Below are 21,928 nucleotides of genomic sequence, written 5' to 3' on the forward strand. Positions count from 1 at the left end.
CGTTTCGTTCCATTATGGGACTCCTCAGCAGTGCGCATCCACGAACCTGCTCTCAGTGGTCTATCGGTTAAGGGCTTCGGCTCGAGACTGGTAGGTCCTGGGTTCGAATCTCGCGAGTCCCATAATAGGACGAAACGGCCGTCCAATGTTTCCAGGTTTTCCATGGTGTTCTAGCTTCGATTGACTCATGCTTTCAACTATGAAAAATATATTATTCCTATTTGATGTCTTACATAAACTCGAGGCGTCCAAATACTGTGAAACTATTCGTTCTATTTTAGACGAAAGTTCTTATATAATAAAACATTTGAATAAATTAAGAAAGAATCCTTTACCACTCATTATAAAAAAATGTTCGTTCCTTTTAATTTTTAAAGCAACTATCATTCTTGTAAGTAGTCTCAGAAATCAGTAAAAAATATATCTGAATATTTTACGGATTTATGGTGTACTACTTATTAGTCTAGGAGATAAAAATCTAAGTCAATAACACAGTCATATGTCATAATACAAATGCAACTGAAGCATAAATTTGCTAGAATTTACATCATGTTTTCAGGTGATTGTATCTGAAATTTTCTACATTTGTGTAATACATTTGTTAATCTTTTTTTCCTCTTGATTAGTCCTTTGTGATAATAGTTTAATAACATTGCATTGATCTCAGTGAAGCATATTAGATATGTTCTAATATGTGAACTATCTAAGTTAATCATACGATGTGTTCATGTACATTTATTTAGGGTTTAAAACCTATTGTAATGTAAAATATTGCGAAATCAAAGCTCATTGGTTAGCGTATTTTCATCCGTTTCCATATTTCAGAAGAAAACAAGACGTAGTACGATTGTTTCACAAAACTTTACAACGAATAAAAACGTCTCTCGGAGCAGAAATAATCGAAAATTTTTTTTTGTTGTTGAGGAAACTTGCATAATAGTTACTTTTATGCAAACTAATTTGCTCATGCTATGTAAATATTTACAATTTAATTGTTTACAGATAAGGTATTTATTCCTTTATACTTCATATTGTTTGCCAGAACATCTTTAGTAGGCAAAAAAAGACAAGTAAAAATATATGACTTACATTCTTAATCTAAACTTTTAACTATCGTGAACAGTGATATAAGGTTTGTAATAGTTAGGGAAAAAACAGGACTAGAACTATGGAACTGCTTAATTCATTTGTGTTGATTGCACGAATCTTCTTAATAATGTTCTAGGACTGTAATTAATCAATCTCTTTCAGCAAATTTGTGAGTTTGAGTCGCGGAATGAACATAAGCCCTGTGACGCAAGCAAATTTAGCTGATGAGTCCTAATTAGGACGAAGCCCTAGTCTTAGATTACACTGCTAGCCATTGTCTATCTCTACTTAAAATATGGAACTATTTGTCTGTTATTTAAAAGTCTACTAACGTTATTACTGATAAACTTCAAATTTAAAACTTGTATATGTAGTTTTCTGATTCATACACAAGCACGAAAGGTAAAATATATGAACTTTCGAAATAAGTAATATATAAAAACAAAACGACGTGAAATTTAATCGAGAACAAAGATTGTTAGTAAAGTACAACACAAAAGAGAACAATTAATCTGGTAATTATGCTCACAATTTTTAGTTATGTCAAACATATACCATAACGACAATTTACTTGTAATTTGTACTGAAAATTAAAATGTTAACAAAGGTTTACTATTCCTACCGAATAAACTGACCTGAATAAAAAGGAATCTACTTTATTTGTTATGATTTCCTATTTAGAAGGTAATGTTCTACATAAACAAAATATTTGTCACCACTATATTGATATTTTATAAAACAAATGTAATATGTAGAAGGAAATGAAACTGTGTATCTATTTGCTTAATTATAATCTAACGTTGTTCCTAAGCAAAGATGGATATTGGCTAGCAGTGGAATCCACGACTCGCGTTTCATCCTATTTGAGACTCGTCAACTGGATGTACCTGCATCTCAGAGTCAATGTTCACTCTGAGACTCGAACCCAGTACCTATCGCTTCAAACACCAACACGTTATCCACTTAGCTACTGAGTCCTGATAGCCACTATCCATCTATGCTTATAAAGCTTGTGAGTTAAGGTGGTATCGAGACAGTCCGCACAGGATGCACATACTCCAACAAGAGACTGATCAATTGCAATCCTAAATAAGAATGGGAAGATACAAGTAAACAACACCAGGTGAATTTAATGTTGTTCCTACCTAACTTCTTAGCACTATTTCTTGTACACAACAACACATGATAAATCTATTTGAGATGTTAAGATATTTGAGCATATGTTTCTACCTAGGAGGATTCATATAGCATGTCAACTAACTTGCAGAATGGATTTTATTTATTCGATCTCATTTTCGTTAAATAGACATTTTGATTCTTCTCTCGGTAAATATGATTATTAGTTAAAATTTCCTTGGATGTTATATTTACCAATGAGCTAACTTATATGCGATCACCAACAAATTGTTTGTATCAAGGCATTTATTTTTATGAACAATGAAATACTACCAAAAAGGAATCAAACAGATGTTTCAGTCTATAAAAGATCATTTTAATTCTTTAGTTTACTGTTTGTAGTTGAACAGGTAACTATAGACAACAGCTCTTTGGCAGATTTTGAAAACAATATTTGGTTTCCAGATAACCACTGGGTTATGCTGTAGGAATGAATCTAACTTGATTTGAAAAGATTTAAATTATTACGGGATAATATACAGCTTAGAAATTAAATTATTGATTTCAATATTAAGGTATATAACAATCAAACAAGAAATTGTTACTAGAATTAATGGAAAGATTGTCAAGTGATATTTGTTATTCTTACATTTGATAACACTTCGTATTGTTTGTTTGAATCTTCCCATTGATGTTTAGGACTCCAACTGGTCAGTATCTTATTGGTGTATGTGCACACTGTGCGTATTGCCTTGATATAGTCCTAATTCACAAGTATTATAAGCAAAGATGGATAGTGGCTAGCAGTGGACGAAACGCGCTTCCTGGATTCCAGTGCTAGCTTAGATAACACTTCGCTTTTTTTAAAGAAAATGCAGTTATAAAGTCTCATGGTTGTTTATTTAATGATTTTGTAAGTTACTATCAACACATACTTAAGACACTTGTTTATTCCAAAATTATTATTTAGAGCGATAAATCATCATCTGATAATTTAGTTTTCATTTTAAGAAAATTGATCCAGATTTCAATCTAATCACAGTTAATGTTTTATAGTTACGTAGATGACATTTTGCAAGTAGATCTATAGTACATTTTGTGTTATCGCTCTCATTATCTACATTTTATATCGTATAATTATTATTAGCTTTATTCAGTATTATATTTTTGGTACAATATAGAATTCACAGCACAAAGTACTTCAACAAGTTTCCGTTTCTTACTTCTTCGTCCATCCTGACGATAAATACTGAGTGACCACCAGCTAGAAGTTAGCAGTCCAGTACATCGACATCCGAATAATGTGCACGGCTTTCGCTGTATGCTATCAACAACGACGATATCTCTGATTAGGCCTTCTGTCACTTTTACAGCGAAGGTTGTACACTTTTTAAAACCACACTTGAATTAGGTTGTGCGAATAATAGACATAATGATGTATCAAAAAAAAAACAAAATTAGATAATATCAGAAGAGGTTTTTGTGGATATTATAGTAATTTTAATAGTTGAGATCATGAGTTGATTAAAGCTAGACCACCATGGAAAACGTGGAAGCCCTGGACGGCCGTTTCGTCATATTGTAGGACTCCTCAGCAGTGCGCATCCTCGAGGTTAAACGCTCGCGCGAGAGACTGATAGGTCCTGGATCCGAATATCGCGAGGTGGGATCATGGATGCGCACTGCTGAGCAGTCACACAATGAAACGAGACAGCCGTCCAGTGCTTCCAGGTTTTCCATGGTGATCCAGCTTCAATTGACTCATGATCTCAACCATTAAAATTAGATAACCTGTTGAAATATCTTAATGACGGGAACAGGTAGCCCAGATGTTTAAGCAGGCCCACAGTATGATCCAACATTTAATGGTTTCCAATATATACAATTAAATTTGTCCAATATTTAGTGAATTTTAGGTATTTTTTGTACATATTGTCTACTTTAGATAATTTTTTTTGAAAAATCGATAAGTTTCCACACATCATGTTTTCATTTTTGAAATGTGATTCTCGTTTTTTTTCATTTTATCAAGGTTGGTAATAGTGTTGTAGATTTTTCCAAATAGATGACGTAATATGGTTAAAATGATATTGACTTGATTCTAATTTCTTTTTCCTTCTAGAAGATCCAGTTATATAGTATGCTGTAGATTGTCAAAAAGTGGGGAGTAAGTATGATGTTTAGTATTGAAAATGATTTCATTATAATAAATGTTGTTTGTTCAATTTGGAATTAAAAGGAATTAAGAAGTAACAACGTTTTTTTTAATTATAGATAACAACGTGATTGAATGGTAGTCATCTTTGACACTTTGACATAGTCAAATATACACTTGTGATTTAACAAACATTTCAGTTATCATCTCAAGTGATATACCATCTTCATATGCTACAACAAAGCGACTGATTAGAATCTGCCAATAATTATCCTGTCAAATTCCCTTAATAAAAAGGAAGAATACAGAAAACATCTTTTGTATTTGTCATTATTCTTTAACAATTCTGATAACATATATAAATTGTTTCGAAAAAGCATGAACCTAATCTGAGTTATTAAGTTGTCATACAGTGTGTTTAGTATTTCAATGGATTTACCGAGATCAAAGCTTTTAAAAAGCTGATAATTTAATTATCTGACTAAAAATAGAATAAAGATTGTCACTTTTCTGAATAACGCATAATAGAATTCATTAAGAGTATTCTTTGGCAGTCACGAGCTAAAACAGTTATCTCAAAAAATGTTTCTTGTGCCAGTATTGTCATTCGCTTTGTGCAACTTTGCTCAACATTTAATGCTAAAGAATATTAATTTGTGACAGGAAAGAATAACTTTATATTGAGGTAATAATTTCGTTGAAACTAAGCAAGCTAGATCACTTGGTATATACAGGAGACTGGTGACTTTGTAATGATTCTGTAACATACATAGTAAATTGTTGAATTTCACGACATTATAACAGAATTATGTAAGGTATGGTTGAATTGACGTCAGGTTGAATAAAATTGATTTCGAATCAGCCTGGTAATTTCTTTAGTAAAATAAATGTTTTTGATTATAGTATAAACAGTTCTACGAATAAATTCACTTGGTATTGTTTGTTTGAATCTTCCCATTGATGTTTGCGCCAGCGATTGATCAGTCTCTTATTAGTGTATGTGCATACTGTGGGTATTGCCTCGATATAGCCTTAAATCACAAGCATTATAAACAAATGCGGAAAGATGGGAAGATGTAAACAAACAATACCAAGTGAATTTAAACTTCACCCCATTGTACAAGCGAGTGGTTATCAGGACTCAGTAGCTGAGTGGATAACGTGACGGTGTTTGAAGCGAAAGGTACTGTGTTCGAGTCTCAGAGTGAACATCAACTGTGAGATGCAGGTACATCCATCTGACGAGTACCAAATAAAACGAAACGCCCGTCGTGGATTCCACTGCTAGCCACTATCCATCTTTGCTTACAATACATGTAAATATTCATATCATTCTACAGAATATTATTAAACTTTCATTGGGTGATAAAAAAATACTATAATTTCCTGATTTTAATAGATTACATAATGAAAGGATACTATGTCTTTTGATATTTATTGAAAATGTAGATGCGTTCAACAGTCTTATATCAATCAATGAAAACATTTACAGAACTATGAGCAAAGATGGATAGTGGCTAGCAGTGGAATCCAGGAAGCGCGTTTCGTCCTATTTGGGACTTGTCTTTGCTTACAATGCTTGTGAATCGAGTCTATATCGAGGCAATACGCACAGTATTTTCATATGTCAATAAGAGACTGATCAATTGCAGTCCTAAACATCAATGGGAAGATTCAAACAAAACAATACCAAATGGATTTAAATATTTACATGACCTAAATTATCTGATGTATCTGATTTGAATTAATATCTGACAATAAAATGGTGAACCACAGTCAACGATTACAGTACTTTGTAGTTCAGCTTAGTTAATAAAACTCAGTAAGCATTAAGAAGTATACATGATGTAACACTGGTAACTATTGATCAATTCTTTATTAGAAGTTTAAATATTCCAATACATTCGAGCTTCCATTACTGCCTGCTACAAATGGATTTGTCGGAATTTCAAGGCAAATATAGATGTTGTTGCTTTTTTCATGAGGATTAGATAGTTTTTATTATTCAACTAAGTTGAATGTCTCGTGCTTCAAGGTTTTCCATGGTGGTCTAGCTTCAACTGATTCACGATCTCAACTATTAAGTTGAATGTATTATTTATAAAATTCACGAAATATATATTTTTATGATTTCTTTTATTGTTTATTAATGATATGTAATGACTTAAGTAGTGTGACATTCTATTCTCCCATGACTGAAGATTCGATTTTAAGGAATAGTAGTTATGCTTTCAAGTGACATCTCATTTTATTGCTAAAAACGTACTATTCTGGTTGAATTAAAAGACATTTTAACCCAAATTCTTTAAGTTAAAAAGGAACCTGTTCATCAGAGAAATTCTAAATATTTATGTAAACAAAAAAATACAAATCAACGATAATGACTTGATGAAGCGCTAAAAAATCCGTATGTTCATTCTTACTATAACATGTGAGATACATCTTAGTAAATCATGTAGTTTCATAACGTTATTGTTTTGGTTATCGTAATAACATTCTACATTGATTACTGATCTAGCTGGTATTCATATCTCAGTACTTTGTGGTTATTAGTGTTGTCATTTATGGTATTATTTCATATAATGTTGTCTAAAATTCGTTTAGCTTCAAATATTGCTCTAAAAAGCTCGTTATTGGGATTAATGAAGAGTTTAATTTTGAATCTCTAGTAAAAAACTCATCACATGGAGAGAACAAGTAAACTGTGAAACAATCTAAAATAAAGTAAATGTATATTATATTTTAGTGATGATATCTCAGTGTTGTTGTCTACAGTGAGGCTTGAACTCGACAGATGTCACTTTAAACTTCAAAACTTTCATCACTAAATAACTCCGTTCAAATAAACACGAACTTATTCAACAGATGTGATAGCATTTGCTCTAGCTTATCATTAAAATTCACCAGTGCATTTTAATTAGGTTGCGTACACTCTAACAACTTTGAAAATAAACAACAGAATAATGCGAATCCTTAAAAAATGTATTTATATTCATAATGATCAATATATCTGCAATTAAGATAACCCATAATTGTTTCTAACTCATGCCAATCGTTTTATTATCAATCTTCTATTTTCAATATATGTTTACAATTTTATTCAATATGTCTTTTATTTTAGTGCTGAAACTGAACAAGGTCTTTCAAGAAAGCATCTTTTCGAAGGTAAACAATACTCTACATGGTTACTACGTGAAATTGTTATTCTTTTGCTAGAAATTTGTTTTTCTAATGTTACAAACTGAATCTTAAAGATATTCAAGAAGCGAATATAATAAATTTCTGATATTCCCTTAAAATTAAAAGCATCGAACATTCATTAATTATTCGGATTGAATTGTCAATAATTCCAATGTTTCGTCCAGCTAACTTGTCTAGACTTCTTCAGAGTATTCAACAAATAAATATATAGTGCTATATATTACTTTGTTGATTTTAATTTCAATCATTATCCTGAAGAAGTCCAGACAAGTTTGTTGGACAAGGTTTATCAGTTTGTTAATGAACAATGATTGTTGTTTCTAGTCTACATTTAGGCATATTGATTGACTGTTTGTTTAAGGTATAGAAAAGACCTTTGTGCATTACACTCAGCAAGTAGTTTGTTCATATAAAAAGTACAACAAAGTTCCTATGAAACCTTGTGTAATTGAATTATTTAATAAAAACAATATGTACTTTTTTTAAAGAGAAGAAAAAATAAACGATGATAAACTAAAGTAGGTCTAATAATGATCATATGACAGGGAAAAGATTTATTGACTTTTTACCTTTCACACTTAAATCACCTTTACGTCAGTTACATAGTAGAATTGGAATTTTTATCATTGTCACTGTACGTCTTAGTGATAATTTAACCTTATTTCTGAAGTGCGTTTTATTAGACTTCTGAAGATGTTTTGATTATTTGTTAAATATCAGAAGGGGGTTTTGTGGAGATTTTAGTAATTTTATATAGTTGAGATCATGAGTCAATTGAAGCTAGACGAAACGGCTGTCCAGTGCTTACAGGTTTTTCATGGTGGTCTAGCTTCAATTGACTCATGATCTTAACTAGATTTGTTAAGTAACAATAATATTCACCGAAGGAATCATTTAATTTCGATAGTTTAAATGATAAGAAATATTATGTTCTTAACTGATACTCTGAATAAAATATTAACACTTCATCTGTTATATATATTATATATATGGTAGTAATATATAAAATAAAGATTATGTATAAGCATATAATACAGAAAGAAACAATTAGTTCGTAGAAAGGTATAAATTGATTTCAATCTCACGGTTCAATGGAAGACAAAGAGTGTATACACCTACGCTATTGTTATGGATTCTGAGCCATGTCACTCAGAGTCACCAACCACTCTTTACCATAGTCGCCTAGACCCGAACCAAGTAGTCTGCATCTACCAACATGGCTCAGACCAAAAGTTAGTGACTTCAAGGACTGGTTTTGCCGTCCCTAACTTTATTCCAACCGTCTCCAACACCAGTCAGCATTGTGCGTCGTGGTAATTGGTGTTCAGGCATACGTAACACTTGGTATTATATAATACTAGTCGAATAAAAATAATCTATTAAGATTTCTGAGCTTAGTGGATAGAGTGTTAGAATTTGTAATGGTAACTACAGATTCTCCAATGACACTAATCAATAAAAATGAATAGATGTAATTAGCGAAAAATCAATGTTTCATTTGCTACTAAGAAAAACAATAAAGAAAATTTTGTTATTTTCTAATGTAATAATTTACCTAATTAGAAGGGGATTTGTGGAGATTTCAGTATTTTTCAAAGTTGAAATCATGAGTCAATTGAAGCTAGACCACCATCGAAAACCTGGAAACACTGAACGGCCGTTTCGTCCTATTATGAGACTCCTTACCAGTGCGCATCCACGAACCCGCTCTCGCGAGATTCCAACCCAGGACCTACCAGTCACGAGCCGAAGCCCTTAACCGATAGACCACTGAGCTGGCATCCAACGGTGTTAATGTCTAACTTCAACTGATCCACGAAATTGAGCAACCATTCACCAATTGTCTTCAGTGAATTCCTATCTCACAACAGACATGGTTGAACTCCACTGGTCACTGCTTCCCACTAGAACTCCAAGACATGTATCTTGAAGTCAGTCACTAGTGAGCATATGATTATAATCAGAAGGGGATTTGTGGAGATTTCAGTATTTTTCAAAGTTGAAATCATGAGTCAATTACTATTTATCATTATTATCTCAACTAACTAGATAAAATTCTCCTGTTGTGAATTGTATTCACACAATTTCGCATTTTCATTTTTGGTATATATTATTATTATACTGACTGTGACTGGACACTTTATTTCAAATCACTTTGACCTTTATAAAATGACATGACTGCGCACTGCTAAGGTGTCCCATAGTAGGACGAAACGGCCGTCCAGTGTTTCCAGGTTTTCCATGGTGGTCTAGCTTCAATTGACTCATGATTTCAACTTTGAAAAATTTACCTAATTGTTTATTACCAAATATTGCACTTATAATAACGTGAATAATCTCAGTTTAAAATAAATAAACAAAACATATTTTAAAAAAATTTATATCCACTGAAATGGAGAACAAAGTGAGTTGGGTCTTTTTTAACCGAAAGAACTAAAAATCTATGCTTAAAATGCTTGAAAAATATCCTAGTAAAGTCTGATATCAAAGTATAGTTATGCTTTAATGCACAAATGTGAATAAGTATGGTATTTTGAATTAGTCCTATTTCTATACAGCCTCTATACACAAACTATTTAAACAATTTTACGTATTAAAATAACATGTCTTAATATTTTACCGAAACCATTTGATGGAGGTCGTTTGTACGGCTTACCATTATCCATTTTGTAATATATAGACATTTGTAAGATTTTAGACAATCGAGAATGATAAAGTAGTTTCTGCAAAGTCTCTCAAACAACAAAATATTCAAACTTAGTACTAGCTACTTTGATTATTCATAATGTAGGTTGTTCGATAGAGATTTTTTGACATCAATGACTAAGTGGTACACTAGAAGAGGAACTAACGAATGTGAAAAGGTGTTTAATGAATAATGGATACTCACAAAAATTTGATGAGAAATATGCAAAAGGTGAAGATAAGAAACCCAAGGAAACTACAATGAACAAGAAACCTATTTCTATTCAACCTAAGTTCAAAGGTGATAATGTGACATGATCAGTCAACATAAGACTAAAAACTGCTTTGACAATAATTGATTCTGCGGCTAAACTGGTTGTCTTGTCTAAAACAATGTTATTCAACACAATCAAAGATTGATAGGTACCTCTTTTATGTTACCAACAACTGTGTATACAAATTCACATTGGTAGAACAGAAAAGGTAGCCTATGTGCGATCCAAAGAACATATTCCAAAACGTCTGAGGTCAAGTGCAGTAAAAACATTAAGCTGTGCCATCTCGAGGCATCTCTTTGATACAGGATATCAAGTGAATACATTGAGGTCTTTCAAGTTGATTAATAAACAATAAAACTCCAATCTTCTGAAATTTGTCGAAGCTATGGCAAGCAAAGGTCTAAAACGGGATCTATATTTCCAAAAACAAACAGTAATAAAACTTTACTTGCCCTGAAAACATAACATCCTTTTTGTTGCATCATACTCTAATTCATAATTGACTAACTTCAACTCATATCTTTCTTTATTACCGTAAATCCGTTTTCAGTTACTTCATTACATAATCATCTAATGTTTGTTAACTCTATGATTTCTAATCACAAGTCTGATGTTCTGCGACTCTCCCTCTCAAACTTTATTTATTTATCTCAAATAAAATATTTATGACCTTATCAACTTTATTGGAATCTTCACTTCATCATGATGCACATAAACACCTCTAATTACCTTCGTATTTATAAGTACATAAATATCCATAATAACTTTAATTTTATAAGCAGCTGATGAGAACCTAACGAAATGAATTAAATTCACATAATTCTGCATCAATTTTTCTGTTTTCTGCCGTTAAGATGATAAAGGGAACTATGTGTATGAAAAATGAATATTTAAATCTAGTAGGATATGATGCTGTTTTTGAAACAGATTAGTCGGCTAAACTGGATTACTATGTCATTACATTTGTAGAAAGTTCACTACAATAGAATTATGTTGCGTAACCTTGACCAATGAACATTCACTTGTGAATCAATGTACTATGCTTCAAAAATCTACTCAGAGGCATTGTAAGATAAAAATGATAACATTTTTGTCGTAAAATGCAATATATCATAGTCAATGTGGGACTGGGGAGATTGTTGAATTTTATTAAAATCATGAGACTGGAAGCACTGAACAGCCATTTTGTCTTAAGGGATGGTGCAGATTTGTAGTTCAGATGGATGATTTCGGTAGAGTTTCGTTTCTCGAGCTCGATCGTTTGGTCGTGTAGCTTTCTTCGTTATTCTGTACAACGTCATCAGCACAAACTTCAGGTAGAAGTGAAGTGCTCGAATTTCTGCATCAAGAATCCACTAAGAATCAAATCAATGGAAGGTACAATCAAAATAAAGAAGTAAACAATGGCAGGTTAAAGGTCAGTAACAACCAATCAAGATCGAGGTCTACAGGATAGGCCATGAGCCATATGTGTAAAAATTTGAACACTTCAATTCTACTTAAAGTTTGTGCTGATGATGTTGTTCAGGAGAACAATGAAAACTCCACGACCAAACCATCCGGCTCAAAGAACAAAACTTCACCGAAATCGTTTTGTCCTAATATGTTACTCACGGCAGCGCACACCAACAACTTTACATGCGGGACTCAAACCCAGAACTTTCGGTCACGTGCGCTAACTTTTAACCTCTAGACCATACTAGGACAAAACGTCATTCCAGTGTTTCCAGGTAGTCAGTATTGGGCTTACTTAAATTGGTTCATGATATATATGTAATATATTTAATATGTACTCTATTTTTAAGCCAGGTTATTTTTAAAGGTGACAGGCTAGTTTTACTCAACTAAATTCTGGTTCTCCGAAATCTTTATATTTTAACAAAATTAGAGGGAGGGATGCTTACTACTTGCATAGTAATTTAACCAACAATAGCGAGTGTATCCAGCCAAGTTTTGTACAATTTGCAGCTATTATTCATTTATTAAATTATTTTCTTATACTAGTTTAAAAATGTATCCGATATATTTTGTGAAACAGGTCTTCGGTCATCTTTAGAAAGACTTCAATTAGAATACGTAGATATTATGATTATTACACGTCCAAAAGAATCATCAATTCCAGTTGAAGAAGTTGTAAGAACTTGTACACATCTTATTCATCTTGGTTGGACATTTTATTGGGGTACATCTGGATGGTTACCTTGTGAAGTTATGGTAAGATTTTATACATAAATATATGAAGTAAATAGAAAGTTTCTTCTTCATAAATTTATTTGTTTAAAATGTCAAACAGAATAAATTGAAAATACTAAGTTGAGAATAAAACAGTTGGAAAGGAATTTTTTTATACTGTCTAGTAAATTTTATTACATAAGAATTTGCTAGCTATTTGATTATCAGATTATGTAGACAGTCATATGACAAGAGAGTTTATTCAATGTTAATCAGATTATAATTTTTATTTTCGTACATTCGAAGACTATCATTCTTACATTAAAAAGTGAAATAAGGTTTTATTTATTTTAATATTTGAGATCATGGGTCAATTGAAGCTAAACCATCATGGAAAACCTATGAGCACTGGACGGCTATTTCGTCCTATTGCAGGGATTCCTCAGCAGTGCTCATCCACGACCCCGCCTCGCCAGATTCGAACCCAGGACCTATCAGTCTCGCGCACCAACGCTTAACCTCTAGACCACTGAGCTGGCCGGCATCTATAGGGTGTTATTGTCTAACTTTTTTTTAAAAATAATAAAAATTTTATTACTATTTTTCAAACATTTTTCATTGATACATTGTACATAACTGATGTGTAGATAAAGTAATATCATTGAAAATTTAATTGACAGAAACAGAAGAATCTGAAGAAACGTATTAGACAAAATAAGGTAATAATGTTCTAGGACTGTATGTTGTACATAAATATATATAGGATTATATTCCTTATCAAAGAATGTATAGTAAGTAGTATATAAATAGACATTTAGTTATACATCCGATGGTAAAAATATTTCAGCTATTAAGTAGGAACTTTCATTGCATACTCTTTGTTAAGATTTTGTTTTTACATTCACTTTGTGAAGTTAATTTGTTAGGTCTTCGTTAGACATTTTATCAATTCTTGTAATTGTTGCATCAACATATGATATTTTCTTCTATATATAATAAAATTAAATTAAATGGTCTAGATGTCGGTATATTGGAATAAGACTTTGCGACCTTTGACAACTATAGACAGATTAGAGAAATCTATCAGAATGTAGATTGTGTATCACTTAGATTCAGCTCGCTTAGATTTTTGGCTAGGTGTTTTATGGTTTATTGAATCCAGTCAATAATGTCCGACATATTTAAAAAAAAGTGCACATGAGACGTACAGTAATGTTGATTGTGAAAACTTGGGTTTGAATATACCTTCTTCATATTTCAGCTTACAGCGATCAGTTGATAAGTATCACTAAAGTATCAAGGATAGATTTTATTTTGTTGTGGTAGATAGTTATCCAAGAAAAACATGGGCAACATACGACAAATATTTGAAAAATGAGATCTTTTAGAAGATTAGTTCTCTCACTTTGCCTGAGAAACAGGAAAATAAGCACAGGCAAAACTGTGGTAGAAGAATTAAGAACTACTTAAGGAACTGCATATACAAACCCAGTTAACTATCTCTCGTCAATACATTTTTCAGAGTAAATCTAAATGCATTAGATTGCTAGGATGGGAGAGGCTAGTTAACAAATACTGTATATTTACAAGTTAACTAACAAGTCAACAAATTGATCAAGCCATGTGCTCACAACCAGATTAATTTCAATGTTTTTTTTGCAAACCGAAATGATCTCATTGTTTTGTTCAGTTAACTACGTCTAAATTTCAGTATATTTACTCAAAAACAAACTTTTATTTTTTAATATTTGTAAACAGTATGGTTAGTTTCTATCAATTAACTCCCTAATTTCAGTCTTTAGATAGAACGTTTTTGTTATTTTAACTGTTCACTGACGAATTCGAAATCGTAAAAATGGACAGTGTACATTGCGTCTAGAAGTATTTCCTTGCGACGAGACTATAATTTATAGACGAACCAGTCAGATTTACAATAACATATCTTGAAATTCAACGTGGAATTCATTCATCTATTTGGCTAAATTGGGATTTTATCTAATGTCAGTTCATGATGAAAACCTTAAATCTAATCCCTATCCATAACCATCAACTGTAATTTACAATCCTTACCCTTTACACTGGTTTAAAACCGTCATTTAACCCTAGTATGTAGGTGGACATTCTCAGGATAACTTGAACGTCACTCAAAAGTCATCCATAAATTCAAGTCTCACACTCCTTGTTTTAATGTATCATTAATTAAATTGTATGAATTGGTCATATATATATGCAAATAGTTTGTAATTTCTTTTTTTTTTTAATAATTTTTCCATAGCAAGCTCAAACAGTTGCCAGACAATTCAATTTAATTCCACCATCTGTAGATCAAAATGAATTGAATTTACTGAATAAAAGTTATTTACAAAATATGCGTGAAATTTGTTTAAAACTAAGTAAGTACATAAAAAAAAACAAAAAAAACACAAATATGCTGACCATTTTCATTATCTACTATTAAATCATGGTTTTTAAAAAATGTATCACAGTTTATAGATTAATGTCAAATGTAAACATTTTTTTTTGTTTTAAACCAGCCTATATAACATACTTTAATTATGTTTATGAAACGCGATGGAACTGTGAAAATTTTCTCAGAAATTATCATTTTTATTCAATTATCTGCATAAAGTAATAAACATTGATGAAACAAAATAATTCTAATAGTTGGATTCATGAGTCAATTAAAGCTAAACTACTACGGAAAACCTGGAAGTACCATTTTGTCCTAGTATGGAACTCCTATGCAGTGGGCACCCACGATTCTGCTCGCCAGAGTCGAAACCAGGACCTTCGGTTTAGCATGCGATCACTTAACCTCTAGAACACTGAGCTGGTCGGCATCCAACGGTGTTAATTTCTAACATCAACCAATCCACGATATTGCGTGACGGGATTAAAAATTACCACAATATTCATAAAACCACATTCTGAAAATAATTTTAACTTTCAGTGAATTAGAAATAAATAATTTGTTTTTAATTTTATAAGCCGTAAACATGGAAACTCGTAGAAAAAATCATAGTGAGCGCTACGTATAAGTCTAATCTATTTGAAATCAACTTATGAATCATTGTTAATTATCTTGAGCTTAAAATTAGGTGCTTTTTGAGGAATGAATTAAAATGAAATAAATGATGATTTAAATGGTAACCATTTGTAATTAAACAAGATAGCATCATCATTACATTTCACGATCGATAATTTTTTCTTCACAACCCTTTCTGATATTAATCAACATACGCTCACTTGTGACTAGCTTCAAGAGATATTTTCTGGAGTTCTAGTGAGAAGCAGTGACCAGTGGATTTCAACCGTTCTGTTGTGAGATAGCAACTCACTGAAGACAATGGTGAATGTGTAGCACAAATCGTGGATTAGCTGAAATTAGACATTAACATCGTTGGATGACGGCCAGCTCAGTGGTCTAGAGGTTAGGCGTTCGCGCACGAGATTGATAGGTCCTGAGTTCGAATCTCGCGAGGCGGGATCGTGGATGCGCACTACTGAGGAGTCCCCTAGTGGGACGAAACGGCTGTCCAATGCTCGCAGGTTCTCCATGATGGTCTAGCTTCAGTTAACTCATCATCTCAACTATTAAAAACAATAAATCGTTATTTCCTTTTTTTCACGTATATAAAATATAATTAAGAAAGAAATTTTGGTAGTCAAACTTTCAAAGCAGCTAGTCGAGATAAGTCACAGTTTACCTAAAATTTCTTAGATATGGCCAAATGATTTGATGAATCCTTTGAAAAGAATAGTAATAATAATAGAATGTTTGATTAACCGATGAAGTTATATTGATCATAATGTTAATTTTAAAATTCAGGCGAAACTGCATAAAATATTCAGTTTTGAATTAGTTTCGATGTCCTGATATCATTCACTCATTTCCTAATCTATTATGCATATCATAATAATTTGCATAAAAATTACAATGGATTATAGAAGAAAGATATTCATGGAATTAGAAAGGGATATTGTCTTCTGGTCTAAAATGCTAATTTGCCACAGTGTTCAAATATGATATGCGGATAGTAATACACTGAATTTATTAGGTATTAACTAGACAGTCAAATATCTACAATATGTCTAACAGAATGTATGGATTTCGGATCTATGACTAGGAAACTTTTAAAACATAAAATTCAGCCAAGTTGATGTTATATACCTTGAAAGAATCTGAGCATAAAATAATACCCGATGATGTGTTCAAACTATGATAGTGTTTCGAGATGTCTACTTACGTCTTTCAAAATACACTTACACGTTTCTTTAAACCTCTAACGTCTGTTGCGATTATTATTCTTTAATCTGGCAGAGGTAAGCAATGGAAAACTTTGAACCTAGGTTTTGCGGTAGTTGAAGCTTGCCAATAAAGAGTGCCTGTATCCTTGAGGCAAGCAATGCTCTCTATGGGATTAGAACCAGTCCCATCTTTATTCACACACTGAAATATTTTCACGGTTTCCTGTAGACTACTTCCAACCAACTAGCAACTCAACACATTACGAGCGACATCAGGTTACTTAGACTAGTAGCTACATCGTAAATTAGTCGGTTGAATTCGATTAGCATTAAAAGACCTTAAAAAAACATGACATTGATCACTATTCAGTCATCAACCAATTGTAGTTACTAGTAAACAGTAGTTTTCATATATTGATTTGTTGATTGAAATGAAGTTCATTCGTAAATGATTGTAGGATATCATGGTATTGTACACATTTTCTTTTTAATATTTCAGATATTGGTATTATGACAGGATCACCATTAAATGGTGGCATTTTAACTGGTAAATACATTGACTGTATACCGAATTTCTCACGAGCCACATTAAAAGTGAGTTTTTGAGTGTAAATCTCTGTCTGACAGAAAACTAATTATTGATTTAATAATTGCAAGAATGTTTTCTGCAAAAATAATTATATTCACAGGCTGAAATACAGTAGTTTACAAAGATAAACGACAATTATCAGTATCCTTTCCTTATTATCTGATTATTAGATCAAATACCAGTCTTAACAGATATGATTATATATAATATTTATTTAGGTTAATGATCATTCGTAAGATAGTAGAGTAGATGGTTGGAAAAATGAAGAGCAAATGTTAACCAGAAAAAAAAGAAGCTTTTATCAACAGAATATTCGTACAACTATTCTTCAATAATTCTCGAAAAAATGTTTAACATTTTTTCAGATGATATAATAAGTAACATAACTTCATTGGTTTTGATAGGGTTTTGTTCTCTGAGCTGGATGGTTTGGTTGTGGAGGTTTCATTGTTCTCCGGAACATTATCATCAGCACAAACTTCGGGTAGAAGTCTTCACTGAAGATATCTATGGATGTTTATATAAAAGAAAAAAATATTTTCGAATAATCTGATAACTATCAAATGAAATACATTTTACCTGTTAGTACAAATGATTCGTTTCAGAGTTCTTAAAAGTATTCACATGAAAATAAGTAATTAGGCAACAGTGAAATTTTATATTCAATGCAAGGATCAAAGGATTGATTTAATTTTAAGGGGAGATACGAATAATAAATGTAGTAAATTATTTTTTATTAAATATAAACTAATTTTTTAAAAATTTTTTTGTTTTTATTGGTTTTAGAATCAAGAAGATATACGTGATAAACTTCTTTGTTCAAAAGGTTTAAGTCAAAGGGAACAAGTTAAACAATTATGTAAGATAGCAGGTAGAATTAAATGTACTTGTGCACAATTAGCTATTGGTAAGTTGTGACATGCCTTCCCACTATACAGATGTATATGTATATGCTGTGAATTGTAGGAGCGAAATCATTTACTGATTAATTTTAATGTTATCTAACTCAAATCAATAATTTGACCAGATTCTACTGACTATGAGTGTTGATAGATGTATACAAAGATTGTATTATTTTAATAGAATAGATGGTTTTTATTTAGAAAGAGAACCGATACAAAGAAAAATGTTAGTTTCAATGAAGGTTTAGGTTGTGTAGCGTTTTAATTGCAAATTCTATGTTTCTTGTTGTTTACTGAAGTGCTTTGAGCTTATAAAAATATGCTGCATCAAACAATGTTATCATAATCTTTCCTTCATAACTTTGCAATAAAAATAGTCACTTAATGTTTTACAATTTACACTGGGCAGAATACAATGTCATAGTAGTGTCTCAGTAATGTAATAATATGTTGTGATTTTGTAGGTACCCTAGTACGAATTGAGTTTTTCTTCTGTTCAGTTAAAAATCTGAATGATATTTTAAATCTACTCACTAGTGACTAGCTTCGTGAGGGAATTTTCGAAGTTCTAGTGAGAAGCCGTGTACAGTGGTGCTAATCCATGTCTGGTAGAAACAGGTATCTACCTCAAACAATGGAAGATGGTCGCGGAATATCGTGGATTGGTTGAAGTTAGAAACTAACACTGTCAGATGCCGGCTCAGTAGTCTAGAGGTTAAGCGTTCGCGCAGGAGAATAAAGGTTCTAGATCCGAATCCCGTGCGAAAGATCGTGTCTGTGCACTATTGAGGAGTCCCATACTAGGACAAAACAGCCATCTAGTACTTCCAGGTTCTCAACGATGGTCTTACATTGATCGATTCGTAATCTCAATCAAAAACTTAACAAACTCCGCAACCGCATACTGAAAATATTTAAAAGTTTAATAATTGTACACTTGATTGGTAATAAAGCGTGAGAATTATCCACGTCAATTATACTATTGAAATAATACATTTTAACTTGTGCAACAGATAAACACATAACTTAACATTTCATTAAAACAAACTATTTTAAATGTCCCTTTATTAGGTTTTGTGTTCATGTGTTCATGAGCAGATTCAGTTAGATTTGGTTGTACTCTATAATATAAGTTGATTCTATATGTTCTTCTCCGTCATATTTTGAACATGTAACGGAAATCACATGTTCAAAACTAGCTTTCTAAAATTTCAATATATTAAGCCTTTAAAATTAAAAACACCTAATGTTTATTTCATTCGATTTACTCCTTTTCTTTGCGTGTGAATCAACTTTTTAGCCTGGTGTCTTCGTTGTTCGCATATTAGTAGCGTTGTTATCGGAGCAGCGACAGTCGATCAGTTACATGAAAATATAAGATCAGTATTGGTAAGTATTTAAAAATAATTCTGGAAAGATTTCAACACTATTCGTAAAACGACTAATGTAAATTATTTGAGTTGTTAAAGAAAATTCAGTCAAATAGCGAATATTCATTTTACTCAGTGTTTTTTTCAAGAACAAAGCTTTAAGGGTTGTATTCTGTAATCATAATAAATAGCTAAATAATTTGATGTTCGAAGTTTAAAGAATCGTACAGTTCAAAACCATTTTCTTCAACAAATCAGAAAAGAATATCAACAGAAACGAGCAGTTTATTTGAAATTTTCGGCTTATCACTTCACTTGTTATTATGATTGTACATGTTTGTCATTTACTGGTGATTACTTGTGTACTGTTACGCGAAAATTTTGCTGCCGTTTAATCAGAGAAATACGTTTATGTATACGCATTTAAATGTACACAGTAACATTATACGTACATATGTATGTTCACAAGCAGGGAGCTAAAGTGATAAAACTCAGACATATACTGTAGTTAACCAAAATACCAAAGAATACTAGAAGAGCTATGAAGTAATGTTTGATTTTCAATGTCTTTCCAGCTGAATTCTATTTGTGTCATAGATTTTGCTCAATATTTCGCTACCTTTTGCTTTATTATTCAACGTTTTTCTGTTAAATTGAGTAGCATAACAATCAACGAATGATTATCTACATTGAAACACTTGACGTTCAAGTATAGGAGTGTTGTTGAGGCAAGAAAATGAAATACCAACATGTCTATTCCAGCTAATTACTACGTGAAGCTGGCTAAGAACAATGAACTAAATTGGATCAAGTTTTACGATTTTTCACTACTTAAATTAATAAATAGACTTAAAATGAATTTTAGGCAAATATAAATGAAGGCTAGCAGTGGAATCCAGGACGTGCGTTTCGTCCTATTTGTCACTCATCAGCTGGATGTACCTGCACCCCAATGTTGGTGTTCACGCCAGAACTCGAACCCAGCACCTTTCACTTCAAAAGCTATCGCTTTATCCACTTAGCTACTGAATCCTGATAGTCACTCGCTTGTTTGACGGGGTGAAGTTTAAATTCACTTGTTGTTATTATCAGAGAGGTTTTTGTGCAGACTTCAGCTGAGGAGTCCCACAATCGGACGAAACGGCCGTCTAGTGCTTCCAGGTTTTCCTTGGTGGTCTAGCTTCAATTGATTCATGCTTTCACTTGGTATTGGTTGTTTATATCTTCTTATTGTTGTTTAGAACTGCAATCGATCAGTCTGTTGTTGGCATATATGCACTCTGTGCGGATTGCCTTGATATTGAATTTATTTATTATGAAGGTTAATATCAGCTTCTAACAGTTCAGAGATAAGTGATAAATTCATTAATTATTGAGGCCGAAAATGTACATCAAATAAACTGATAAAATATTTGTTACTTATATCATAGTTACAAATACTCTTCTCATATACACTGAATCTTCTGAATCATATACATTATTATATTCCAAGTGATAAATAGTAATAACACTCTTCGAATTCAATGAATCTATATAATTTTGATATGAATGTAAATCCTAATTAAATTTATAAATGAGAAACATTGTACAATGTGATAAGTTGATGTGTTTATTTCTTTTCTTTTGTTCATCTTTCATTATTTAGATTTATCCACATTTGACTCCAAGTATCATATCAGAATTAGATACTTTATTAACTACAACTGACTCAAATGATAATTTTCTTTAATAAAGAAAAAACAGAACTATCATAAATTGAATTAATATATATCTAATATAATATATTTATTAATTAAACATAATTATTTACTAATATTCATTTCAATTAAACAAATACACACATACAGTTGACAACTAAATGAGGAGAAGGGGGGGAGGAAGAAGAAAAAAATGGAAGAACAATTATCAATTATTTTTACATGGTGATTAATTTCAATCAATCAACTTTGAATAAAACGTTTATATATTATAATAAGTAGTAGTGATATATAATTTAAAATAATAAACACAATATTCACTTTATATAAGTTTTAATAAAATTGTCTTCCCTATTCTTATTGATAACGTTATAGTGTATTAGATGAGTAACAGTGAAATTTATATTTAAAAGTAAAATACCCTGT

General features: G+C 31.7%; 1 protein-coding gene across 1 annotated transcript in view; it reads left to right on the top strand.

Annotated features, from left to right (window-relative positions):
• The window catches only part of Smp_012380 (putative potassium channel beta), a gene marked incomplete at both ends in the record, with an annotated part of 55,130 nt that extends 33,596 nt beyond the window's left edge, over positions 1-21,534 (top strand). Inside the window, 8 exons of the mRNA XM_018795827.1 lie at positions 4,328-4,372; positions 7,482-7,525; positions 12,563-12,738; positions 14,972-15,089; positions 17,444-17,538; positions 18,320-18,440; positions 19,736-19,824; positions 21,451-21,534. Coding sequence (XP_018650100.1) covers positions 4,328-4,372; positions 7,482-7,525; positions 12,563-12,738; positions 14,972-15,089; positions 17,444-17,538; positions 18,320-18,440; positions 19,736-19,824; positions 21,451-21,534 — 772 coding nt within the window. The remainder of the gene's footprint in view (positions 1-4,327; positions 4,373-7,481; positions 7,526-12,562; positions 12,739-14,971; positions 15,090-17,443; positions 17,539-18,319; positions 18,441-19,735; positions 19,825-21,450) is intronic.
• Positions 21,535-21,928: the final 394 nt, after the last annotated feature.

This window comes from Schistosoma mansoni, chromosome 2 (assembly GCF_000237925.1).
Source record: "Schistosoma mansoni strain Puerto Rico chromosome 2, complete genome".
Taxonomy (NCBI): Eukaryota; Metazoa; Platyhelminthes; class Trematoda; order Strigeidida; family Schistosomatidae; genus Schistosoma; species Schistosoma mansoni.